Source organism: Barbus barbus, assembly GCF_936440315.1.
Source record: "Barbus barbus genome assembly, chromosome: 42".
Taxonomy (NCBI): Eukaryota; Metazoa; Chordata; class Actinopteri; order Cypriniformes; family Cyprinidae; genus Barbus; species Barbus barbus.
In genome coordinates this window covers 7063197-7089926 of record NC_136720.1, presented here as the reverse complement: position 1 = coordinate 7089926, position 26730 = coordinate 7063197, and the positions used below count along the sequence as shown (strand labels likewise).

Here is a 26730-nt window from a genome sequence, read left to right as displayed (position 1 = left end):
TTATTTCTGAATCTGAGCACAGATGCTGTGCTCCTTTAAATGAGATGAGATATGTGAAATATCGGGATAGCAACTGCTATTCGGTTGTGGCCATGTTGTGTTAATTTATTCACTTGCTTAAAATAAATATTTGATTAACTTGTTCAGTTAAATCCATGACTTAAAAAGGGGGGGGGGGATTAGTACAATGTGGCCTTGATTTATGTAAAAAATTATAAAAAAAGTTGCTGAAAAATAAGTTTGTGGGTTTTGTTGTTGTTGTTATTTTTCATTCATTCATTCATTCATTCATTCATTCATTTATTAATTCATTCAGTGAATCTTTATACATGTGTTTACAACAAGACTGTATGTTTAATGCAATTTCTAAACAGTTGTGCTTGTGTGTACATTAGTAGAGCACATTTCTGGTCTCAGAGACATCAGGTGTGCATACTGTACAGTATTTTGAAATTCAATTATAATCAAAGAATGTTTCTAATTTTGTATGTATTTCCAATATAAAGTCTGATTCTCAGAAATGCAGATTGTCTTATGGATTCTTTTAATTGAACTCATTATGTTTTCTCTTTTGTAAGGTTACACCACACTACTCCTTAATTCTCTGATTATACCATCAAAGCGAGAGGGCTCTCAATCAACTATTCTATTAGCTATTAGGTTGATTGGGTGGTATTTAGCCATAGAAAAGGGTCCTTGAATCTGTAGTATCAGTGGAGTTCAAGACAAGAGAGAACTCCTGATTGCAGTAATCAGCAATCTTTCACATGTAAACAGAGAAAGCGTTTGCTCATCAGTGATGCCTCGGGTAAACGTGGTTTTAAAAATGTATGGGCGTCCCTAGGTTTTAAGTGCTGCCTCCAGAAATTGGTGAGATTTGTTGGTTATTGGAGAGTTAAAGGAATAATTCATATAAAAAACTATCATTTACTCAGCCTCATGTCTTTCAAATCTGTGATATGCAACAACCAATGACACTCACAATGTCCAACTTTCAACATAGGCAGCACAACTGATTACTTGCATGGTTCTTTAAATGTTATGTTTTTTTCCCCCTTTGGAGCTACACAGATGTGGTTACCATGAACTTGTCAGAGAAATGTTGATATTTATTATAATTTCTGCTTTTGTGTTCCATGAAAAGACAGCATATGTGTAAGGAACAACATAAGGGAAAATACATAACAGTTTTTCAATTACATTTCCATTAACAATGCTGAAGTGTGTTTGAAGATGTCTGCTTTTTCAAACTTTTCTGACGAAGTGAAAATGAAAGTGAATAGACTGATGGTGCTAAAAACACGTGGAGGTTGTGGATGACACATGCCAAGGCATTGCCGCTGTGGGTGTCGGGGTCTGTGTAATTGATCCCAATGCGCCAGCGTGGGACCATAGGACACATCCTTGCCTGGGCTTGGACAACATCACCATGGAGACGACAGCTGCTCCTCCGTGCAAGCACTCGGCCTCTGCGAACCATTAGCGCCCACTGCCAGTTCCTGTCTAAAGTCAGCACCAGTCACCAAGAACTTCCATTTTGAATCTGAGAACATTCACTATTTACTCGTGACTGGGTCATGTTTTAACACAATGCAGTATTTATAAGAACTAAAAGGAATCTGAAAAGAATTTATGTGTTTAGTCAAATGACGTTTTTGTCAAACTAAACGGATGATTTCTAAAGTGCTGGTGCCATTTTTCTGCATCTCTCAGTGCCCAAGCTGGCTATTTTACCCAGATAATCCAAGCAGCCATTACAAGGTTTCTTTGTTACAGTGCCTTACCAACCTCCTATTTCCAGCTGCCAAAGGAGTCTTTTCCTAGTACCAGCCTGAGCAATTTGTTAAAAGAGACATGGTACTGTTAGCTCTTATTTTGAGCCTTCATTGCTACTGTCACCACACAAAATGACATATTAATATACAATAGAATTAAGCCAATATTAAGCTTTAGTTTTGAGCCAAAAAGGGTTTCATTTTAAACTCACATCAGATGAGGAATCAATTTATTTATTTATTCATTCATTCATTATAATTTTTTTGTTTATTTTTTCCCAATGGGATCTTTCAACAGTTGCCACAAGTTTGCATGTATTTATTTATTTATTTAATTGTTTGTTTGATTGTTTAAACAATCTTTTTTTGTTACTGCTGTTTGCAAAACTGGCTGGAATTTCATGGTGTTACATGAGCCGACATCATCTGAAAACAGACTGCGATAAATGCAAGTTAAAAATTGGCATGTACAATGCTATAGCACCTCAAAAGTGAACGAGTCTGTTCTGTATATAATTATTAATGAAACAACTACTACGTATTACACAATCCCTCAACTATTTTATGTGATAAATTTCTTCATATGGAGCTGTGATACTGCAATTCCCTAGATGTTTATTGGGAAACGCAACATGAAAAGCATGATTAAGATAAATCCAATTACGGCTTTGAACGGCTGCATGAATTTCCCTCAAGTGGGCATTCACACTCTTGACACTACACCAACATTATTACTTCTGATGGATACTGCTGCATTCAGCAAATATTTATCACTTTCCAATCAATTTTCTGTCTGAATGATATTTAACAGTTTTGAGTGTTCTGACTTTAGCCTCTCCAAAACATGAATGTTATAAAAAGTTTTGCAAATTCAGAGACAGAAAATATGAAAGGTCCATATTCAGCTGAGAGGTCCAGATGCAGCTAAGAGCTTGTTGATCACATCACCCAAGTGGAATCCTCAGTAGACGCTCTAAATAAATGTGGTACTGCCTCTGAATAGGGCAGAGGTGTAAAAGTACTCAAAAATTTTACTCAAGTGAAAGTACAGATACTAAGTGAAAATTTTACTCAGTTAAAAGTACAAGTATCTGGCCAAAAACATACTTGAGTAAAAGTAAAAAAGTACAACTTTAAATTGTACTCAAAAATACTTTCTTTTCTGACAGACATTCAGAAATTTGGTTAAAGGGAGAAAACGAAACAAATTGCAATGGCACAGGCCAAACACGTATATCTAGTGCAACAACAACAATTAAAATGCTGCACAGCGGAAAACAGGGAAAAAAAATACAGGGAAAGGGATTAAAAGGAAACTTTCCACCCTCATGCCATCCCATATGACCTTCATTTATCAGATAAACGCAAATTAAGAGTTTTAGAAAAAAAATAATGTGTATGGGACGTCCAAAAATATTACTTCAAAAACTGTTAATGAATCAGTGTCTTCTTAAGTGAAATGTAAGAAGTATACAAATACTAATATTTTAAACTTGAAGTGGTTCTGTCCCCTTAAATTATCTGGTCTAAAAATATTTGCTTGTGTTCATCTTAAGAAAGAAAGTCATAAACATCTGGGGTGACATGAGGGTCAGTAAATGATGAGAGAATTTTCATTTTTGGGTGAACTATCCTTTTGAAGAGCAAGATGTGATGCAGAGGCTAGAAACATATTCTAGACAGAATACAAGAATGTGTTGAATTAGATCAGCGCTGTGCAGCCTCCTTCAAGGAAGGGACCATCCACAAGGCTTTCCAGAAAATGCTGGGCCTTATGGCAGCAGATTCACCAGTGCTTCGGTTGGGCCTGCTTTGCATGTGGCCCATCCAGTTCTGGCTGAAGCATAAGGTTCCATTTGCGGCTTGGTGTCACGGTCGCCATCGCATAACGGTGACTCGGGCCTGTGTTTCAGCCCTGAACCGTTGGAGGGACCCTCTCTGGATGAAGCGAGGTGTGATCTTAAACATGGTGCATAGAAGGAAGGTTGTCATGAAAGATACTTCCAACAAAGGTTGGGGAGCATTGTGCGAGGGCAAGCCGACCTTCAGTCTCTGGTACGAGGAGGAGTTGGGTCTGCACATCAACTGCCTAGAGATGCTAGCAGTGTGCCGTGTCTGTCAATTCTTCCTGCCGGACATAAGGAGACACCATGTGCTAATACGCTCAGAGCAGGTCCGTGGTGTCATACATAAATCACCAGGACGGCCTCGTCTCGAAGCGCCTCTGCCCGCTGGCGAAAGGCCTTCTTGTTTGGGCTAAGGCAAATCTGCGCTCACTGAAGGCGACGCATGTGCCGGGCAAGTTGAACAAGGAGCGGACATGTTGTCGAGGAACAACGTCTCCTCAGAAGAATGGATGCTCCACCTGCTACGGTTCAGAAAATCTGAATCTCTGAAATGGTCTATTTTCTCGGCTTGGTGTCAAGACCGCGACTTAGATCCGGTTTCCTCCGAGATATCAGTGGTTCTTTCATTTCTGCAGGAGATGCTGGATAGACAGCGTTCCCAATCCACCATCAAGGTTTACGCTTCAGCCATAGCGGCTTTTCATGCCCCTATTGCTGGCCGATCGTTGGGCAGAAATAGTGCGGTGGTCCAGTTTATACGAGGCACCAGGAGAATGAATACCCCATGCCCTCATACAGTTCCACCTTGGGACTTACCAACCGTGCTAAGGGCCTTGACGGGCCCCCCATTTCAACCATTACAGTTCACGAGCCTGAGATCACTCTCGTTTGAAACCGTCCTGCTGTTAGCACTGGCGTCGGTTAAGCGATTAGGAGACCTACAGGCCCTTTCCGTCAACCCTGCTTGCCTGGAATTCGGGCCTAACGACTCCAAAGTTGTCCTGAAACCAAGGCTGGGTTATGTACCTAAGGTGCTCTCCACTCCGTTCAGAGCTCAGGTCATAACGCTTTCTGCAATGGCCACTTCGATGGATGACCAGGAATTGTCCCTGCTCTGCCCCGTCAGGGCCCTCAGGGTATATATCGAACGTTCCGCCTCATACAGGAGGTCGGAACAGCTTTTTGTCAGCTTCAGTAACCACGCTAAAGGTCACCCTGTTATGAAGCAAAGACTTTCCAGGTGGTTAGTGGAGGCTATCTCCCTAGCATACTCCTCATTGGGTTTGCAGTTCTCCATTGGAGTCAGAGCCCATTTCACCAGAGGCATCGCCTCTTCCTGGGCATGGTCCAGCAGGGTGTCCATTTCGGAAATTTATGAGGCAGCCGGCTGTTCCTCGCCGTCCACATTTATAAGGTTTTACAAACTGGACGTTCCCGCCTTGCAGACCGGAGTCCTTTCCGCTTAATTCGCCACCTTCGCCTAGTTAAGCAGTCTTAGGGGTTCACTTGACAAACATTGCTCAAAGCCCCTCCTTCTCTTGGGTGGTCCATGTTATATGGACACCAAGTGTCAACTATACGGGACGACACCCAGGCCACGGATGACCCTCATAGCTCAGCCTGTGCTTGGTGTATTTTTAACTCCCCTGGGTCTTCTACCAATCTGAGATGCGGCGGTGAAGCTGAAGATGGGCTGCATAGCCATAGGCCTAGCCATTGGGTCGTTTTTATAGCACTGCATGAACCAATGGATGTGCAGTTTCACTGCGTGATTGAAAAGGCTTCAGTTGAAGAGATAAAAGTAGTTTTTCCCATACAGAGTCTTACGACACAGTACTCGTTCCCATATCTCAGGGAATCGAGGTTACGATAGTAACCGAGAACGTTTATCATCCTTTGTTTGCTGTCATCTGATTTTTATTTTTATTTTTTTTTGTATGCTTTCCCTGTAAACAATGTTTACCTTGTTCAGGATAAGTCCAGCCAAATACAAGACTAGAACTTTTCATCATGATGCATTAGTTTAAATTACTTTGATATAAATTTAACATCATCTCAAGAGAGCAAAGTCTCCTTGATATATAAATACAGTGCATGATTGTTCTTTAATGTATGATTATTATTATTATTATTGATTTATTTATTTATTTTCTATTTTTTTCAGGTGTATGCCTTCATTTTCACTGCTTAACTTGTGCACTTTCTACGTTTGTGCTAAAAAAAATGTCTTTGTGGAAGTCAAAAAATAGCATGCAGACCTTATTTCAGAAATTGCTAGTAAATTTCACAAATTTCATTCAAATTAAGCATTTACTTAAATGTGAAATTTGGAGGTAGAAAGACTGAAATAGTATTTTTGTTTTGTAAAATATATTAGTAAAATGGTAAAATAGTTTTTTTTTTTTTTTATCTTAAATAATCCATGTGTAATCCAGCTGCTAACATTTTTCTAGAGCATAAAAATGATTCTGAAGCAGGAGCTAGCAGCTACATTGCTCCAATGTATTAGAAATGGCACAGTTTTGTCCTCAAAATCTACACTCTTGGGTCATTTTATCACTTAAATAAAGGTGACTTGACTTGACTTGACTTTCCTGAGTTCATTTTCATCCTGATTATCCCTGCTGTTCCGTATTCAGACTTAGTAATATTTTCAGCACCTGATAAATTCATGAATATCTGCTCCCCATGCAAGTGTCAAGAGTTCATTATTATAAATGAAGCAGCAGCTCATGTTGGCAGCATTTGGTGCCTTTTTTTAGGCTGGCAGTAGACCATTTAACAGATGGCGCTGAGCATTTCCATGGCAGGTGCTCAGAAATGAAACAGTTTTCAAGTATTAGAACGATTACAACAGGATTGTAATATCTTTGAACATCATAATCCATTTGAGCATCACACGTTCAAATGGATTACTCTTGAACCAGGCTTATTGTCCAGAGCCACTTTTCTTGTCTAGAAAAATGTCTGAAGTTCACCTCCCACTTTTTTGTCAGGCTATGTCTCTGCTTTTTTTGTTTTTCCCTGTTAGGCACTTGATATATGGTTAGAATTGACTAGAGACCAGCTAGACGACCAGCTAAACCATCCAAACATTAGCTTGGTAAGGCTAACTAGTCACCTGTTTGTTTTGTTTTTTTTAACAACATTCAAAAATACTTACATTTACAATACAAACAATACTTACATTTTACAGGGGTTTTCCACCTCAAAAACAAAATTCTCTCATTTAGTCACCCTGTTGTCATTTCAGATGTATAGTCATGAAAACAGAAATATCTGATCTGATCATAGTTGCTTTGCTCTTCTCATACCATCTATAAGCTTTTGTGTTACCAAAGCACTGTATTACATTGCAAAGGGCACTGTTATCAGCCCCAGAGTGAAAAAAAATTAATCAGATTTGGACTGACTGAGCCAGATTGCCATGGAATAGAACAGTTAAATGAGAACCTTTGACCCAACATCCACATGTGTTTTTGCATGGTTTTTGAAGTGTCAGTTTTGAGCGTTTCATCTCCCTGCTTTAGATTGACTCACAGAGATGGGCTATTTTTCTAAAAATCTTAGTTTGTGTTACAGAGAAGAAAGAAAGTAATTTGTGCATCTGTGATGGCATGAGGGTGAGCAAATTATATTTTCATTTTTGGGTGAAAAAACTAACAAAAAAACTATGTAAATCAACCATTTTAAAGACAATCAGAGACTTCTGCCAACTGTTAGGATAGCCAGTGTTCTAAATGTAAAGGTATTCCAAGCACCTTCTTTTGCAGTTCCCAAAACTATTGTTTCTTGATAGATAGATGGATGGATGGATGGATGGATGTTCGGTCATCTCAGATCATTTAAGGCTTGGATCCAGACTGAAGTTTCTGTAATTCCTCGATGTTAATCCCGTGGCAGAAACAGAGAAACAAATAGAGACATAATTAGCGTAGCTGCTGTTCCATCTAAGCAAAAATTATTTGTTCAACTCAAGCTAAAGAATAATAATAATGTACATTTGATCAGATATAACTGCAGTACAAGATTATAAGATGCATTATGCGAATGCTTGGCTAAAGAGATGTGTCTTTAATCTAGGTTTAAACAGAGAGAGTGTGTCTGAACCCCAAACGTTATCAGGAAGGCTATTCCAGAGTTTGGGAGCCAAATGTGAAAAAGCTCTACCTCCTTTAGTGGACTTTGCTATCCTAGGTACTACCAAAAGTCCAGAGTTTTGCGACCTTAGGGAGCGGGTTGGATTGTAGCGTGGTAGAAGATGAGTTAGGTACGCAGGAGCTAAACCATTTAGGGCCTTATAGGCAAGTAATAATATTTTGTAAATGATACGGAACTTAATAGGTAGCCAGTGCAGAGACTGTAAAATTGGGGTAATATGATCATATTTTCTTGACCTGGTAAGAACTCTAGCCGCTGCATTTTGGACTATCTGTAGCTTGTTTATTGAAGATGCAGGACAACCAGCTAGCAGTGCATTACAATAGTCCAGTCTAGAGGTCATGAATGCATGAACTAGCTTTTCTGCATCAGAAACAGGTAGCATGTTTCGAAGCTTGGCAATGTTTCTTAGATGGAAGAATGCTGTTTTTGTAACATGGGAAATATGATTTTCAAAGGACAAGTTGCTGTCTATGGCAAACCGTTTTGACTTTTATTCCTTCTCAGGATATACATTCTTGATATCAACAATTCAGTTTTTACTAGTTAAAATGTTAATTCTTGATATCAGGAATTAGATTTCTACTAGTAACAATGGCTATTTTTGATATCAGCAATTGTATTTCCACTTGTAACAATAGCTATTCTTGATATGAACAATTCAATTTTCACTAGTTAAAATGTTAATTCTCGATATCAACAATTGAATTGTTGATATCTGTAATTGTATTTTCACTAGTTAAATGTCACCATAGGCTGCCATTCAAAATCATTTGTTGATATCAAGAATTAATTTCTTACTAGTTGAAATTCCAATTTCACATATCAGAAATACAATTCTTACTAGTAAAAAGGTCTATTCTTGATATCAAGAACTAAATTGTTCTTGATTGTACATCAAAATTATTATCTGTGATCATTTCATTTACAATAAGTGCTTTGGGTGCAAGTGATAATGTTTAGGAGCCCAAGCTTTAAAAATAGTTTTTGTTCATTTATTTTGCGTTTTTCTGGTTTAATCACGATCAGATTTTTTCTAGATCCTGCATTAAATTTATATTTTGACCTCGCTATTCGGGGAACAGACACAGTCTGTATAGATTGGACAACGCAAGTACTTCTATCTTTTAAGTGGGTAGAACAAAAGTCATCATAGCAGTTATTTGAGAATTTATTATTTTAGAACATTAGGGCTGTGTATTGGCAAGAATCTGGCGATACGATACGTATCACAATACAGGGGTTGCGATACGATATATCGTGATACTGTAAGCAAGGCAATATATTGGGATATTTCTTATTTTAGGAATAGGATATATATTTGTTTAGGAACACACCACCATATGCAAAACTTAGCAAAAAATAAATATATAAAAATAGTTTAACCAGAACACACTGCAGAACACACTGGGATCTGCATTTGCAATAATCAGTCCCTATAACTTTCAACATTATTGAACCACTTTTTGTGCAGTACGAGTAAAGGGGAAAACATTCAAGTGCTTGCACGATTCTTTAGTTAAACGTATGTATAAAATGTATTTTATAAAAAGATAAAAATATATATTTATAGACTCTACTTTGCATGTCACAATTGTAAACTTAAACTGTGAACCTTTAATGTAATAACATTTGATCTGAACAAAAAAATTACTGCTTAATATCAATGAAAAATAAAGTGCTTGCAGGATTCCTAAAGAAAACAAAACAATTCTAAAATAATCAAATAAATACAGATGTTAAACATTCTCAGAACTTTTCAACTTGGATTTCACAGTTTGTATTTATATTCCGCGTGGAATCGCCGAGACCGCGACGCGAGCACTGCCTCAACTGCACAAAACGCCCCCGAATTACGAGAGAAAGCTGCAGCTACGCGGCTACTCTACCGCCCACCGCGTCCCGCGCAAAGGCTATTCAATACGGGACGCGGCAAGCGGCAGAACATCTCGGTTACGTACGTAACCCTCGTTCCCTGATGGAGGGAACGGAGACGTTATGTCGTGACGACATAGGGGATTTACTTGGAAGCCCCAATCATCTCTGACTAAAGAGAAAACGCCAATGAAATTGGCTAGTGGATTTTGCATACCTGAGCCACTCCCCGTACATACGGGTATAAAAGGGCGACAGGTGCATCCACTCATCAGGTTTCTACCCGCTGAGGAGCCAAGAACGAGTCCTCGGCAACCAGCGATGGTTCAAGATTGTGGCATGGGGACATAACGTCTCCGTTCCCTCCATCAGGGAACGAGGGTTACGTACGTAACCGAGACGTTCCCTATCTGTCGGTCACTACGAGTTATGTCGTGACGACATAGGGGTCATATGGAAAGCGCCACAACCTGAACCCCGTCACGACCTTGTGCATGCAGATGTTGACAAGCTAGTGCGTGACAGACAAATGCCATGCGAAGGTCGCAACCTTCCCATCGCCCCAGCGCAAATTCGCTAACCTTGGTGCCCGCAGGGACCACTGAGTACATTGCTGCTGGAGATAGCCAAGCCGCTGTTCCTTTCCCCAAGAAATTGGAAGGGATTTCGACCTTCTATGAAAGACTGCTTCAAGTCTTTCCTATTTGTTGTTACAGCCTGGCAGTAACGACGGGGAAGCGAGCCTTCCGGAGAAGGGCGCTACGGAGGCCACATCCTGGCCGAAGGGAGGTAACATGTGGAGACACTGATATGGACTGACCCAGGCCTGGGGCAGTACTACATACGACTGGACCCTGGGGCAGATCCTACCTAGGAGTAGGGAGGAGGGCTGCCAGCAGGGCCTGACAGAACTCTGCCAAAGGGAAGACACGGGTTTACCGTGAGGGAAACCGTACCGTGGACGAATACACGTGTGGGATTACCCGAAGGGAATCAGGCCATACGGACACCTAGCCGAGTACAGGGGCTGACCGGAGACCCGGGCGAGCTAGCACCAGTACTGGGCCTGGCGTCAGACTGCTCCGCCCAGTCTGACTGCCGGGGGTGCTGGAGGTCTCCACCAGGGTTCGCCGTCCGGGGAACTGAACTGGAGGAGGAAAACAGGCGCTCGTATCCCCGGGTGAGGGGGAATGGCGCAGCAAGCGTGACACCGGCCAACTCTTCCCGCCACTTACCTGTTACCCAACACACGGGAAGAGACTGGCTCCACGCGGAGACTGTAAAATCTCGCGAAGGTGTTCGGTGTCGCCCAGCCCGCAGCTCTACAGATGTCTGCCAAAGAGGCGCCGTGCGCCAACGCATAGGAGGAGGCAACACTCCGTGTGGAGTGAGCCCTCACCCCAAGGGGGCACGGCTCGCCTTGGGATTGATACGCCGAGGCGATGGCCTCCACTATCCAGTGGGCCAACCTCTGCTTGGAGACAGCCTTCCCTTTCTGCTGACCTCCGTGGCAGACAAAGAGCTGCTCAGAGCTTCTGAAGCTCCGGGTGCGGTCCACGTATATGCGCAATGCTCTTACGGGACACAGCAACGCCAAGGCTGGATCTGCCTCCTCCGAAGGCAGTGCTTGCAGGTTCACCACCTGATCACGGAAGGGCGTGGTGGGAACCTTGGGCACGTATCCAGGCCGGGGTCTCAGGACAACGTGAGAGTAGTCCGGCCCGAACACAAGGCACTCTTCGCTCACCGAAAATGCTTGGAGGTCCCCGACCCTCTTGATGGAAGTGAGCGCGGTCAGGAGCGCTGTCTTAGCCGACAGGAATTTCAGCTCGACTGAGTCCAGCGGCTCAAAGGGACCCCTCTGAAGTCCCGCCAGGACAATAGAGAGGTCCCAGGAGGGCATCAGGGGTGACCTAGGCGGATTCAACCTCCTGGCACCCCTCAGGAACCTCACGATGAGATCATGCTTTCCCACGGACCGGCCGTCCACTGCATCGTGATGGGCCGCGATAGCAGCCACATACACCTTCAAGGTGGAGGGTGACAGCCTACGCTCCAACCTTTCTTGCAGGAAAGAAAGCACTACTCCAATCGTGCATCTTCGGGGGTCTTCCCGGCGAGAAGAACACCAGTTCGCGAACAGACTCCACTTCAGAGCATAGGCTTGCCTTGTTGAAGGAGCTCTAGCCTGAGTGATGGTGTCTACCACGGCCTGTGGTAGACCACTTAAGTCTGCCGCGTCCCGTCCAGGAGCCACACATGGAGGTTCCACAGATCTGGACGCGGGTGCCATATGGTGCCGAGCCCCTGGGAAAGGAGTTCCTTCCTCAGAGGGATACGCCAGGGAGGGGCTGTCGCGAGGAGAATGAGTTCCGGAAACCAGGTCCGGGTGGGCCAATACGGCGCGACCAGCAGGACCTGCTCCTCGTCCTCCCTGACCTTGCACAGTGTCTGTGCGAGTAGGCTCACTGGGGGAAATGCATACTTGCGTAAAGCCCGAGGCCAGCTGTGTGCCAGTGCGTCCGTGCCGAGGGGCCCCTCGGTCAGGGAGAAATATAGCTGGCAGTGGGAGGACTCGCGGGAAGCAAACAGGTCTACCTGAGCTTCCCCGAATCGACTCCAGATCAGCCGGATCGTCTCGGGATGGAGTCGCCACTCTCCGGGAAAAGTGAGCTGTCGTGAGAGCGCGTCGGCCGCACGGTTGAGCTCCCCCGGAATGTGGACAGCGCGCAGCGACCTGAGCTGCGTGTGACTCCAGAGGAGGAGATGGCGGGCGAGCTGTGACATGCGGCGTGATCGTACACCTCCCAGCCGGTTGATGTACGACACAGCCGCAGTGTTGTCCGTACGGACCAACACATGCTTGCCTAGCAGCAGTGGCCGAAACTGCCGCAAGGCCAGATGCACTGCCAACAGCTCCAGGCAATTGATATGCCAAAGCAGTCGAGGCCCTGTCCAGAGCCCCGAGGCTGCCTGCCCGTTGCATGTAGCGCCCCAGCCCGTGCTGGAGGCATCTGTTGTGACAACAACATGCCGGGACACTTGTTCTAAGGGCACCCCGGCCCGTAGAAAGGCAAGGTCCGTCCAGGGGCTGAAGGAGCGGCGACACTCGCGTGTGATACTTACCCGAAGTGAACCGCGGCGCCATGCCCACCTCGGGACTCGGGAGTGCAACCAGTGCTGGAGTGGTCTCATATGAAGCAATCCGAGCGGCGTGATCGCAGCTGCGGATGCCATATGCCCCAGGAGCCTCTGAAACTGTTTCAGTGGCACCACAGTCCTGCCCCTGAAGGAACTCAGGCAGTTCAGCACTGATTGGGCGCGCTCGTCCGTGAGGCGCGCCGTCATACTCACCGAGTCTAACTCCACACCGAGAAAAGAGATTCTCTGCACAGGGGAGAGCTTGCTCTTTTCCCAGTTGACCCGAAGCCCCAACTGGCTGAGGTGCCGTAACACCCGCTCCCTGTGATCGCACAACTGCTCTCGGGACTGGGCCAGAATGAGCCAGTCGTCGAGGTAGTTGAGGATCCTGACGCCCACTTCCCGTAGCGGGGCAAGGGCGCCTTCTACGACCTTCGTGAAGACACGGGGAGACAGGGAGAGCCCGAAGGGGAGGACCTTGTACTGCCATGCCCGACCTTCGAACGCAAACCGTAGGAACGGTCTGTGTCGCGGAAGGATCGAAACATGAAAGTAAGCATCCTTCAGGTCGATCGCTGCGAACCAATCCTGGGGCTGAATGCACCTGATCATACGCCTGTGCGTCAACATCTTGAATGGAAGCCTGTGCAGGCTCCGGTTCAAGACTCGCAAATCCAGGATTGGCCGAAGACCACCGCCTTTCTTGGGTACGATGAAGTAAGGGCTGTAAAACCCCTGCCTCATCTCGGCTGGAGGGACCGGCTCGATTGCATCCTTTGCCAGGAGGACAGCAATCTCCTCGCGCAAGACAGGGGCGTTCCGAGGTACCACTGAGGTCTCGAGAACGCCGCTGAACTTGGGAGGTCGCCTGGCGAACTGAATCGCATAGCCGAGTCAAATTGTACGCGTGAGCCACCGAGACGGGCTGGGCAGCGCAAGCCACGCTTCCAGACGTCGTGCAAGGGGCTCCAACGGCACAATCGACGTACCTGTGGTGGTGCAGCGCAGATGAGTATGGCTGGATGATACAGAAGGCAGCGCGTTCTGAAGCACCCTTACCGAACTCCCTGGGTCCCAAAGGGGACTGGCTAGAGGTGCGTGGGGAGGCACTGCATCCCCAACCCGCACTCTCCTGGCCGCTGGCAAGATGGGTCGCGGGCGAGAGTGTGGAGGCAGCGCGTCGCACACTGTCAACCCGCGAACCTGATAACCTGGAGGAAAAGGAAATTGCTCTTTCTGTGACATTGTGGGTACCGCTGGCCCTTGGGCCAACGGCGGAACAGAAACAAAAGGGAACACAAGATTCTCCACCCGGCCCTCCTCCGGGGGAAGGAGCGGCGCTGTCCTCGCTGTCTCCTGAGAAAGAGCAAATTCCAACATCTCCAGGTTGCCCGCGTCAGGGCCGCTTCGTCGCTCTCCTGGACGACTTGGGGCCCGGCTGGGACGCGGGGGGCGCCGCCCTCCTGCGAGAGGCTCGACGCGCCGGCCCAGGTGTTGATTCGGCACGGGGCGGAGCAGCTCTGGAGGACGCAGGGGGGCGCCCACGGCGGCGAGCAGACTGAGGCCTGGGCCCGGGGGCAGCTGTTGCAGGTGCCTCGCGCCGGGGCAGGATGTGCTGGCTATCGCCTCTGTCTGCCTCTGCACCGCCGAGAACTGCTGAGCAAATCCCTCGACGGTGTCGCCGAACAGCCCAACCGGGGAGACGGGAGCGTCGAGAAAGCGTGCTTTGTCGACATCCTTCATCTCCGCCAGGTTGAGCCAGAGATGGCGCTCTTGGACCACCATGGTAGACATCGCCTTCCCGAGGGACCGCGCCGTGATTTTCGTCGCTCGTAGAGCGAAGTCAGTCGCCGTGCGCAGCTCCTGCATCAACCCCGGGTCGGAACTACCCTCGTGCATTTGTTTGAGTGCCTTGGCTTGGTGAACCTGCAGGATCACCATGGCATGCAGGGCAGAGGCTGCCTGGCCCGCAGCACTATAAGCCTTGGCCGCAAGAGCAGCCGTCAGCTTACAGGCTTTGGACGGGAGACGCGGGCGACCGCTCTCTCCACCTGGGGAATGCCCACGTACCCCCTGGCAGCCCCGCCATCGAGGGTAGTGAGGACGGAGGAGGCAGACGAGCGGCTTCTGGCCGTGAAAGGGGCCATCCACGACTTCGTCAGCTCCTCATGCACCTCCGGGAAGAAAGGCACTGGAGTAGATCGCGGTTGTGAGCCGCGCCCCACTCCGAGAAACCAATCATCCAGCCGCGAGGGCTCGGGACTGGGCGGTCTGTTGACCTCCAGCCCGATGCTCGCGGCTGCCCGGGCAAGCATGGCCGTCAACTCTGGGTCCGGTGCAGGGGAGGCGACCACACCCGAAGGGGGCAGCCCCTCTGCACCTTCATCCTCAGAGGACGAAAACCCGTCCCCCGATGCTGCGATCGACATCCTATCCTCGGGTGGCGCACCGAATGAAATGCTGGGCGCCCCGTGGGACGGACCAGCGAAATCACCCGGGAACCGGACGGGACATTCGCTGCGTGAGGAGTAAGAGGTCCGTGGGGACGTACCCGGCGGAGAGGCTCTTACTGTGACCCTCAGATCTCCCAGAGCGCCAACCGGCGGTCCTCTGCTCGAGCCAGAGAGACCGGGGCGGGTGGCGGCAGAGGGTGCCAATCCTTTCAAAAAGGAAAGGCGAGATCGCAGCGACGTCATGCTCATACGCCCACAACAGGCGCATGAGTCATCCACGAACGCAGCTTCAGCGTGCTGGAGACCCAGACACTGAAGACAACGATCGTGTCCGTCATCCGCGGACACGAAACGACCGCAACCAAGAGGACACGGACGAAACGGCATCTTGAAAAAGACGCGATCGTCCGTGATTTTGCTCTTTTAGAATTTGCTCTTTTAGTTGAAGTGCCCAGGGGAATCGCTGGAGAAGGGACTCCGCTGTTTTGCACCGTGACGCCAACCAGGAACAAAACAAAGATGAGGCTTGTGGAGAATGGCACAACCGTCTTCATCCACTTGGCTCCGAAGCAAAAATCTGATGAGTGGATGCACCTGTCGCCCTTTTATACCCGTATGTACGGGGAGTGGCTCAGGTATGCAAAATCCACTAGCCAATTTCATTGGCGTTTTCTCTTTAGTCAGAGATGATTGGGGCTTCCAAGTAAATCCCCTATGTCGTCACGACATAACTCGTAGTGACCGACAGATAGGGAACCAAGGTTGCACTCGCGCCGCGGTCCCGGGGCGGACATTACCACAAAAGCCCAAATGGCAACACACTTCAGCTTTGTACACCGAAATGACAACTGGAACAATTCTTTCATCCTCCATTATTGCTAATGAACTATATTAACACTAACATTAGTGGAGTGCCCTGATGCTAGTATTTCCTGTCACTCTTTAAGTTCAGAGATGAAGACTGATATCTAGCGGTCGGGATATGAACTCAAAACGAAACAACTGCCATGAATCTTGTATGATTTTATTTATTTATGATTTTTTTTTTATATATCGATATTCCGTTTTGGAGAATCGATACAGTATCGCCAAACAAAATATCGCGATACTCACGTGTATCGATATTTTCTTACACCCCTAATAAACATTCAAACAAACCCAACATTAATCCACTTTTCATTTTATCGCTACACCCCTGGAATTGCACCACTGACTTTGATTTCCTGTGTGTTTCTGGTTGATCTAGGTGTCCTAACAGTGGGAGGGATTCCTGGAGCGCCACGAGACGAGGCCTCTTGCAGCTTCGCCCACCTGCTGTAGATACTTGCTATGTCTCATCGGCTTAACACCTGCCTCTGCCTACCTGTCTGTGTCTCGGCTTTGTAAATGGGCAGCACCCCCTTGTGCCACGGAGAACATACTGTACGTTCACAAAGCGCCTCACAGCACAGGACAATGAAGCACCTACCCTGTCTGAGACTGAACCCAGACACAGGCTTTATGGGGCTCCACCAGCGGTTCTGACCTGATCCGAGACTGTGAACCTAACTGCTCTGTGAAACGGCTTTCTGCTGGAAGATGGTTTTGCCGCTCATTTTTTACAGACCAAAGAGGAAAAATAATGCGCAAATTAAAAAAAAAAATGCATTGATTATATGAGCGTGGACTAAAGGACAGACTTGAAAGGGAAAATTTAGGCAAAGAAAATATATAAATAAACCTAAATGTAGAAAGAGAGATAGATATAGATATAGAAAGACTATGCTATGCAGCAGTGGTCTACAAATGGAAATGCTGACGTGGAACATTAAAAAGACTGGGTCAACCATTCCCATTTATCACAATCAGAGGAGAACCTTTAATACTTTACAGGCATTTCCTTGAACTGAATCAACCACTGTATTCCAAGGATAACAAGGATATAGATACTGTACACATAAAAACGGCAACAAATTTAATTAGCATTTTTCAGTAGCAACATTTTGGATGGTTTGCATTAAGCATGGAAGGTTAAATGGAAGAGTACCCTATTGCTTATCATCAGAAAATATTAAAAAGGAACATAAAAAAATGTCATTTCTGATTACAGGAGTGAAATGTCATTATATGTATTTTGAAAGACTACGAGTTATATATTTAACAGTTTTATATGTTGTACCTTTGTAGAGAACCTTATTTAACATGAATAACATTGTGGAAATTACAGATATAGAATGTGGGTAATGCTCTGCTCCATAACGCAGGCCTGTCTTACTGTTTATGTTCAAACTCAAGTAGCAATTTTCCTTTTACATGTTCAAGAACATGACCACAGGTTCTTAAAAAGGAAGAAAATGGACAAAACACACACAAAAAGCAATGATTTATTGCAGAAAAGCGAACATTCAGTTCCACATATTACAGTCATAGAAACTGCTTTTAGCTTTTGTATTGTAAAGGTTTGGAGAAAACCCTTTCTGTTTGGGTTTTCTGGGATTGATTTTTGTGCTTGTGTTTGTTTGCACAGTGCTCACCTCCAAGTCTTGACACCTCCAGAGACAGTTCAGAAAGTCTTAGATTAATTTACATTAAATACTTTTTTATTATGAAATATTTTAAGAATAAATTAAATAAGTGAAAATAAGTTGCTAAAACAAAATTATAATATCATGATGTTTTTGGCTGTTTCTTTCCCTTTTTAAAATGAACAATGCTTGGTTGACAGAGATATGTAGCAATCTACATTTGGAGGCACATATGATGAATTGATTCAGATTTGAAAGCAAGTGAGGTGACTGAGCGGTGAATTCACTAAACAGCACACAATCCTTTTCTTTCTTTCTTTCTTTCTTTCTTTCTTTCTTTCTTTCTTTCTTTCTTTCTTTCTTTCGTTTTCCACTAAGCACCTGCATTCCAGCTTAACCAAAAGCTAAAGGTGATGAGATAATAATAATAAGAAGAAGAATTTAATTCTTCTAAATTTGAGAGATCGTGCAACATAACTTTTATTTATATAGCTTTTTATATGTCTGTGTAAATTTTTTATTGACCATGAGCAGCAGCACTTCATCAGGTTATGAAGAAAAGTGTTATAACCAAGCATGTATCAAGAAACGCTGTGATGATGAGCACACTTTGAGTTAGGTGCCTAAATTACAATGGTGAAGTGATTATGTGCAGTCCCAGAGTTGTATGCTAGATTTTGATCTTTCACAACCTAGAACTGGCCTACAAAATTGTGAATTGCCATGTAAACTGAATTCAGTACAGATTTTTTGGGGCGTTGTGGCATTATTCTCCTGTTTTGTATAATTCCCTTGCTAAAACAACGTGGGAAGAGTGTACAAAAAAGAAACATTATTAATAGGCACAATTCCTTTCCCCACTGAATGTTTCATTAACACAGTAACACTTGAATTAGATTTGTTGTTGCTATTGCATCTCAGCCCACAGGCAGGGGACATCCTGAATGGATGGCCAGTCCATTTTGTTAATTCTTGTTTAACAGCTGATAATTTATAAAAATCCATTGGTAAAAATGTATCAGTATATATGAATAATATATGAATACTAAATTGAAACCTGATGAACTAGTATATTAGTACTAAATTACATGCTGTAAAGGCATTGTTGATTGTTAGTTGATGTGACCTAATGCGTTAACTAATGTTAATCAACTGAAACTTATTTTAAAAGTGTTACCCTTTCCCCAATTAATAAGTTGATTCATTCATTTTATTTATTTCAGTGGCACTTGATAGGAAGTATTATGTAAATAGTGTATTATCACAATCCCCTGGTATTATTATCTGATACCGTGACTTGGCACCACAACAGTAGTTTCTGTAGGGGAGATTTCAGAATGTATGCAGAATCCATTATCTTGTTAACGCCCATACACCCAAGCAGCAAGCTAATACAATGAAAACAAGAGACAGCTGTATTCAAATATATATATATATATATATATATATATATATATATATATATATATATATATATATCGTTTTAATTTAAGACAGAATGGACTTGAATTTTCACTGACAGTTCAATATAACTGAGTACTGAGTCAATCAGTACAAACAGTCTATCATTCAAAGTTCTCACAAATTCACAAATACATGACATACAAACACATTCTATAAAAATACATCATGTCATCAGAGATCTCTGATTATGAAATACAAGCTGATTATAAGCAACTCGGAAATCAGCAGATTATTGAAACAAAGTTTGTCTATGTCAACAACGGAAATTACTAAATGATGTTAGGTAATACAATCTTGCCAAAGCTTGCATGGAAGATCAGACTGATGCTGGGTCATTCCAATTATGTATTATATTTTAATGTCCCAGGAATCAATCAATCATGTATGTATGTATGCATGTATGTATTTATTTTTTTATTTATTCGTTCGTTCGTTCATTCATTTGTTCATTAATTTGTTACAAAAAAAAAAAAAAAAAAGCTTCCTGAGAATTTATCTCCAGGTGCCATGCAGCAGGCATTATTTATTTATTTACTTACTTGTTGATTTATTTATTTATTGTTTGTTGGTTGGTTTGTTTTAGAGTTTCAGCGTTCTAGGGGTTTTGAAGGTTAAAGATATCTTTCAGGTGATTCTTCATTTCTCATTTCTCCAAACTGCAAATATTTTCAAGGACATATAGTCTTTTATTTGTAATTGTTATACAGGTGTTTCACTTTCTTAGTTTCACTTTCCATCTTTTGCAAATATCCCTATAACTAACAAAATAGGTCCCTAATTACATCATCCTTCAGGTAAAGATAACATCACTAATGTTGTCAGCTAATTTATCATTCCTGAAAAAAAAAAAAAACTAATAAATAATAATAATAATTATAATTATAATGATAACGACTATTATTTTTATCAGAACAAATAATTAAAAAAAAAGTTTCCTAAGAGCAATGCTACATTCAAGGAAGTCGTGGCCTAATGGTTAGAGCGTCGGACTTGTAATCCGAAGGTTGCGGGTTCGAGTCTCCGGCCGGCAGGAATTGTAGGTGGGGGGAGTGAATGTCCAGCGCTCTCTCCACCCTCAATACCACGACTGAGGTGCCCTTGAGCAAGAAACCGAACCCCCAACTGCTCCCTGCGTGCTGCAGCATAAAATGGCTGCCCACTGCTCCGGGTGTATGTTCACGGTGTGTGTGTGTTCACTGCTGTGTGTGTGCACGTTGGATGGGTTAAATGCAGAGCACGAATTCCGAGTATGGGTCACCATACTTGGCTGAATGTCACTTCACTAAAGATGTCACCCCAAAAATGGCAACATGTGGCAAAGTAGGTCATATGTTAATTATGTTGTGTGGGTAGGTGTGTGTGTTCTGCACACTTCTGATGGTGTAGTTTAGTATATTTTGTGAGATCAGACAGATTAGACAACATTGTTTTTAATTAATTTGGCCAATACAAAAAGATCCATCTATTCAAAATACATCTATCCATTCTTTACAAATAATCTCTATTCATTCTGAGTCTGTTTTTTTCTTTTCTTTTCTTTTTATTCTTTTCTTTTCTCATTAGAGTGCAACACTTTTCATTCCAAAAGCAAAAATTCGATCAATTTTCTCTATAAAGAAATTAACTCAAAATAATAATAATTAATAACTACACTATGCACTCATACCATGCACTACGCCTAATGTTATATATTTTATAACATTATTTGTGTGTTCAGCAAAAGAGAGAAATTCATACAGGTTTGGAACAACTTGAGGGTGAGTAAATGATGACAGAATTTCCCATTTTGGTGAACTATCCCTACGACAATTGCAAGAAGTGTACAAGTTTTTTTGTTTTTTTAAGTTTAAAAGTGCACTTTTACTTCTGGAATTTTCAGGTTGAACAAACTATGCAAACTATTTTTACTATAAATACTTTACTATATTTTATTAATACTATACTTTTTTGTGGCCACGAGTTTAATGGTAAACAAACGTACGTGACCATAGCAACCTGGGATTATTAGAGATGGATAAATTTTTTTTTAAACATTTCATTTAATATTTGTATATTATTATTATTATTAGGTTATATTAACTTGTTAGGGCTATATTTTTATACTTATTTCATATAAATATAATATTTTATTAAATCCCCTTTCAATTAGTGTATCGTTTTACCTAATTAACGTTCTGTATAATTATGCTATTTGCTACCATATATTTTGCAAACTGTAAACGCCTGACAATTATGCCAATACTTTATGATTGTAAGCTATTTATGCCAGTGCGTGATGATAAATGAACGTGTTGTGTTTTCATTTACAAATGAAGCTATGTGAATGATTCCTTCCTCAATGAAACACTATGCAGTAGACTATAATATTAATAATTATTAATTTGCAGAAAAAATAAATAAATGTTAAAGTCAACCTTTAAACTGCATTTCCAATAGGCTATAATTCCAGTCAGCATAATCAAAGCTTTATTGGCATGTCAAGCATTTACAGTAGGCTTATTTACAAAACTAGTCAGAACGTTATTTACAGAGATCGAAATGAAAGGAAAAACGAATATAAAAAATATAATAATAGGCTAATAATAATGATGATTGTCACGGCGAACACAGCAAGGTTGAACGAAGAACCTGAAGACGAGGATGTAACTCAAAATAACAGTCTTTAATAATTCCAAACAGGGCAAGACAAGACAAGGCAGGGCAGACGCACAGGAACACCGGGGAGTAACGAGTAGACCAGACGAAAACTAACTGAACAGACAGGACTATAAATACACATGATAATCATAGATAATTAGACAAACACAGTTGGACAAGAATTAACTAATCATCACACTAAACAAGGACAGGAAAAAAAAACAAATATGGAAACATGAGGCAGGAACACATGACACACACACACGACACAGGACTGACAATGATGATGATGATGATAATAATAATAATAATAGCTATATTAATATACAAATATTACGGGAAAAAGACGATCAGTTAATGGACACACACAGCTAGCAAGACTGTGGGATGGATAGAAATGTTTTCTTGTAGGTCTATTTTATTTTATGTATTTTATGTAACATTTAGCCTATTCATGATGATAAACTTAATTCAAATGCTGTTTACATCGTGTGCAATTGCCTACAGTCCGGTAGCTATGGTCAATATTATAATTTAATTATGTAATAATTTCTATAATAATTAATATAATAATTTCTTAATTCAAAATAAAATATTAATGAATCCATCTCTGATCAATCCCAGGTTGCTATGGTCACATAGGTTTGTTTCCGCATTAAACTCGTGGCCAAGAGAAAAATGTAATTCCCTCAACATAAGAAGTCGTGGCCACGACTAATGGATGTTGTTCCCTCTACATAACTTATCAAGGCACAACATTGTTACCTCGACAAAATGATATTGTGGCCACGGCATAATATCACATTCCCACGAGTTAATATGTTGTGGCCACGACAAAGCTAAGTGAAACTAAGACAGTCACCGTAATGTTTTTTGCGCCAAAGCAAAGTTTGTAATATTGTGATTCATTGGAGCTGGTTGTTACAAAGGCATTTTTTAAATCCTCCTGCAAAAAAAAATACATATATATATATATATATATATATATATAGATAGATATATATATATATATATATATATATATATATATATGTGTGTGTATATGTATTTTTTTTTTGCAGGAGGATTTAAAAAATGCTTTTTCCATAAATATATATATATATATATATATATATATATATATATATATATAGGGAAAAACCTTGACCCAGGGCAGCTGATAAAAAAAAAGAAAAAGAAAAAAATTACTTTTACTGGCACCCTTTTCTTTTTACTTTTTTTGTGGTGGTGGTGGTGGTGCTATGTCATTACTAAATGAACAGTGCCACAACAAAATAAATTTAATTTCAGTTGTGAGTCTGCAATTCAAATTGATGGTGATTAGAAATACAATGGTGGCAGAAAAATAAAAAAAATATGCAAAGCCAATAAATAGACAACATTTCACATATTTATGGATTCATATAGCTACATATGCTATCTTTATACAGTACATATGGTTTTAAAGTAGTTTCACAGTAATGCACAGGAAAAAAACTTAGTGTTGAAAAATAATTATTCAAATTCTATTTCCATTTTAAAGCCTTTACAGAAAAGAATAGTGTTATTATTCAGCTCAGTTTAGTCAACTATTGATTTAATTTAGTTCAATAAAATGTCAGTGTTGCAAAGATAATCTGTTATGAAACAAACTCATTTCAACTATAAAGCAGCTCTACAGGAGACAGACTTCTGTATTTATTTAGCTTTATTCATATCAATCTTAAGTCAGTTCAGTGTTGATTCAAGTCAATGTGTGTTGCAAAGTTCATCAGTTGTGAAATAAATTTGAATCACTTATAAAGCCCAACAGATGTCACGACACAGGCTAGAAGACACAGAGGTATGTGGTCAAACAAGGGTATTTACTTAGAGTATTTATTTAGAGTAACCAGGAGGAACGAGAGGTGAGTGAAGCACAACGTGACATGGTCCTGATGGCTTAGCTTGCAGTGACTGACTGTGATCTCTTGCAGGAGTCCGGGGAGCGGTGGAGAACAGGAGCGGTGGAGAAACTGGAACTTCTGAGGTAAGGAAACACACAGGTAAGTACAAAGGGGTCTGGCTTGGTTCAGGTATGTGAATGGTAGACCGGACGAGGAAGGAGTGTGGAGAGTGTGCAGATATTGTGGAGCTTGATTGGCTGCAGCAGGAGCGGGGGAATTAGAACGCAGGTGATTGTGATCTTGTAAACGTAGGTGCTGATGACTGCAGTGACTGTGGTGACTGAAACTCTCTGAAATTACCCCCTCCCCCAAGGGCGGCTCCTGATGCCCTAACACGACAACGGGGATGTCCATGGCCTCTGGGTGCGGGACAATTGGGGTGGTTTCGATGGAACTCCTCCAGGGGTAAGGGGTCTAGGATATCGTCCCGGGCCACCCAGGATCTTTCCTCTGGTCCGTATCCCTCCCAGTCCACCAAGTAATCGAGCCGGGCGTCCTGTCGCCATGAGTCTAGAACGTCACGGACCTGATAGATTGCGGCCCCATCCAACACCTCTGGAGGAGGCGGTGCGTCCGGTTCGGTGCGTCCTGTGGTGGAAGGGGAAAAGGGTTTCAGGAGTGAGACATGGAGAGTGGGATGGATTGTGTACCTTGATGGGAGTTGGAGCTAGTCCGTGACATCGTTGACCTGCCTCTGTATTGGAAAGGGACCTATGTAGCGGGGACTCAGCTTCTTGCGGGACAGGCGGAGGCAGAGGTCCCAGGTCGATAGCCAGACCAAATTGCCTGGCTGGTATTGAGGGGGGTCTGACTGACGGACATTTGCGAAGAATTTGTGCCTCCGCACTGCACGCTGGAGATGGATGTGCACAGAGTCCCATACCCTCTCGCTCTCTCGGAATCAGTAGTCCACAGCTGGAACCTCAGAGGGCTCTTCTGTCCAGGGAAAGAGCGGGGGTTGGTAACCGAGTATGTACTTAAATGGTGTAAGGCCGGTGGTAGATTGTCGGAGGGAGTTCTGGGCATACTCGGCCCAGGGGAGGAATCGGCTCCAGCTGTGCTGATCGTCTGGGCAGTATGACCGAAGGTTACGACCGATCTCCTGGATCTTACGCTCAGTCTGTCCATTTGTCTGGGTATGGTATCCGGAAGATAAGCTGACTGTCATCACTAGGAGCCGAAAGAAGGCCTTCCATACCCGTGAAATGAACTGGGGACCCCGGTCTGACACAATGCCCTCGGGCAGACCGTAATTCCGGAACACATGGTGAAAGAGACTCTCTGCTATCTTGAGTGCCGTGGGTAGGTCTTTTAGGGGGATTAATTTGCAGGCCTTGGAGAAACGGTCCACTACTACAAGCATGCATGTGTGCCCCTCAGAATTTGGAAGATCGGTGACAAAGTCTACTCCGATGTGTGACTAGGGTCTTTGGGGAACAGGCAGGGGAACCAGCTTGCCAGCTGGAAGATGGCGGGGGGACTTAAACATGGCACAGACTGAGCAGCTGCGGACATACCTGATGACATCCTGGACATCCTCGGCCATACTGGGACACCAGTACCAAGCTTGTAGGAGCGAGAGGGTTCGCTGACTGCTTGGATGTCCAGAGCCTTAGTGAACTGAGCCCAGAAGGGTTACTCGCTGGGAAGATTCAAGATTCAAGATTTTTTATTTGTCACATACACAATTATACAGGGTATAACCAGCAGTGAAATGTAAGTCAGGTCCGCTCCAAGGACAGTGCAATTATAAAGTATACAGATATTAAGAAAAAGAAAAGTAGAAAAAATAAGAGAATAAAATAAAATAAAAGATAAAAAATATAAATGTGCAGGTCAGTACAGATCAGTATGTTGTTGACGTAAATAGTAATAAGAGGAATGTGCAAAAAGTTGTACAGGGTGTTTAAATAGCAGCAATATGAGGTAGAGAAAAATTATGAATAGCTATTGATTTGGTGATATTTACATGGAGTCATGTGATGTTATGACACAGAGTTTAGGAGCCTGATGGCCTGGGGGAAGAAGCTCCTCCTAAGTCTCTCAGTTTTTGTCATCAGGCTACGGAAGCGCTTACCAGATGGAAGCAAAGTGAATAGTCGGTTACCAGGGTGATTTGAGTCCTTGATTATTTTGACAGCTCTATTTTTGCAGCGTTTGAGGTAGATGTCCTGCAGAGAAGGGAGAGCAGACCCTGAGATGCGCTCAGCTAAGCGCACAACTCTCTGTAGTGCTTTGCAGTCCTGATTTGAGCTGTTTCCATACCACACTGAGATGCACTGAGTCAATACACTTTCTATGGCCCCTGAGTAGAACGTTTTCAGGATTGCTGGTGAGACCCTGAATTTCCTCAGCTGTCGCAGATGGTACAGTCTTTGCCTGGCTTTCTTAACCTGTGTTTGGATGTGTGTAGTCCAAGTCAGGTTCTCGGAGATATTTACACCGAGGTACTTGAAGTTACTCACCCTCTCCACAGGGGTCCCACTGATCATAAGAGGAGTGTAGGGCTGCTGCTGTCTCTTCCTAAAGTCCATGATCAGCTCTTTAGTTTTGCTCACATTCAGAGAGAGACAGTTGTCCTGGCACCATGATGTGAGTCTCTCTACCTCGTCCAAGTAAGCAGTCTCGTCGTTGTTGGAGATGAGGCCCAGAACCACAGTATCATCAGCTAATTTGACAATAGATGTGGAGCTGTGAGAGGACACGCAGTCATGCGTGTAGAGAGAGTACAGCAGGGGACTCAGGACACAGCCCTGTGGGGCTCCTATGTTCAGGGTGATGGAGTTTGAGGTGAACTGGCCAACTTTCACCACTTGAGGTCTGCCGGTGAGGAATTCTTGAATCCAGTCACAGAGTGAGGAGTTTAGGCCGAGGTCTGTGAGTTCAGATGCCAGCTTGATGGGGACTATAGTGTTGAAAGCTGAGCTATAGTCAATGAATAGCAGCCT

At 43.3% G+C, this 26730-nt stretch overlaps 2 protein-coding genes across 2 annotated transcripts in view; one reads left to right on the top strand and one right to left on the bottom strand.

The window, feature by feature from the left end:
• tafa5a (TAFA chemokine like family member 5a) overlaps positions 1–17304 on the top strand; it is a 145434-nt gene extending 128130 nt beyond the window's left edge. The window contains exon 4 of the mRNA XM_079403399.1: positions 16499–17304. Within this exon, the coding sequence (XP_079259525.1) occupies positions 16499–16507 (9 nt within the window). The 3' untranslated portion in view covers positions 16508–17304. The remainder of the gene's footprint in view (positions 1–16498) is intronic.
• The window catches only part of LOC306861483 (uncharacterized protein), an 814549-nt gene that overhangs the window by 671371 nt on the left and 116448 nt on the right, over positions 1–26730 (bottom strand). The gene's annotated exons all lie outside the window — the stretch shown is intronic.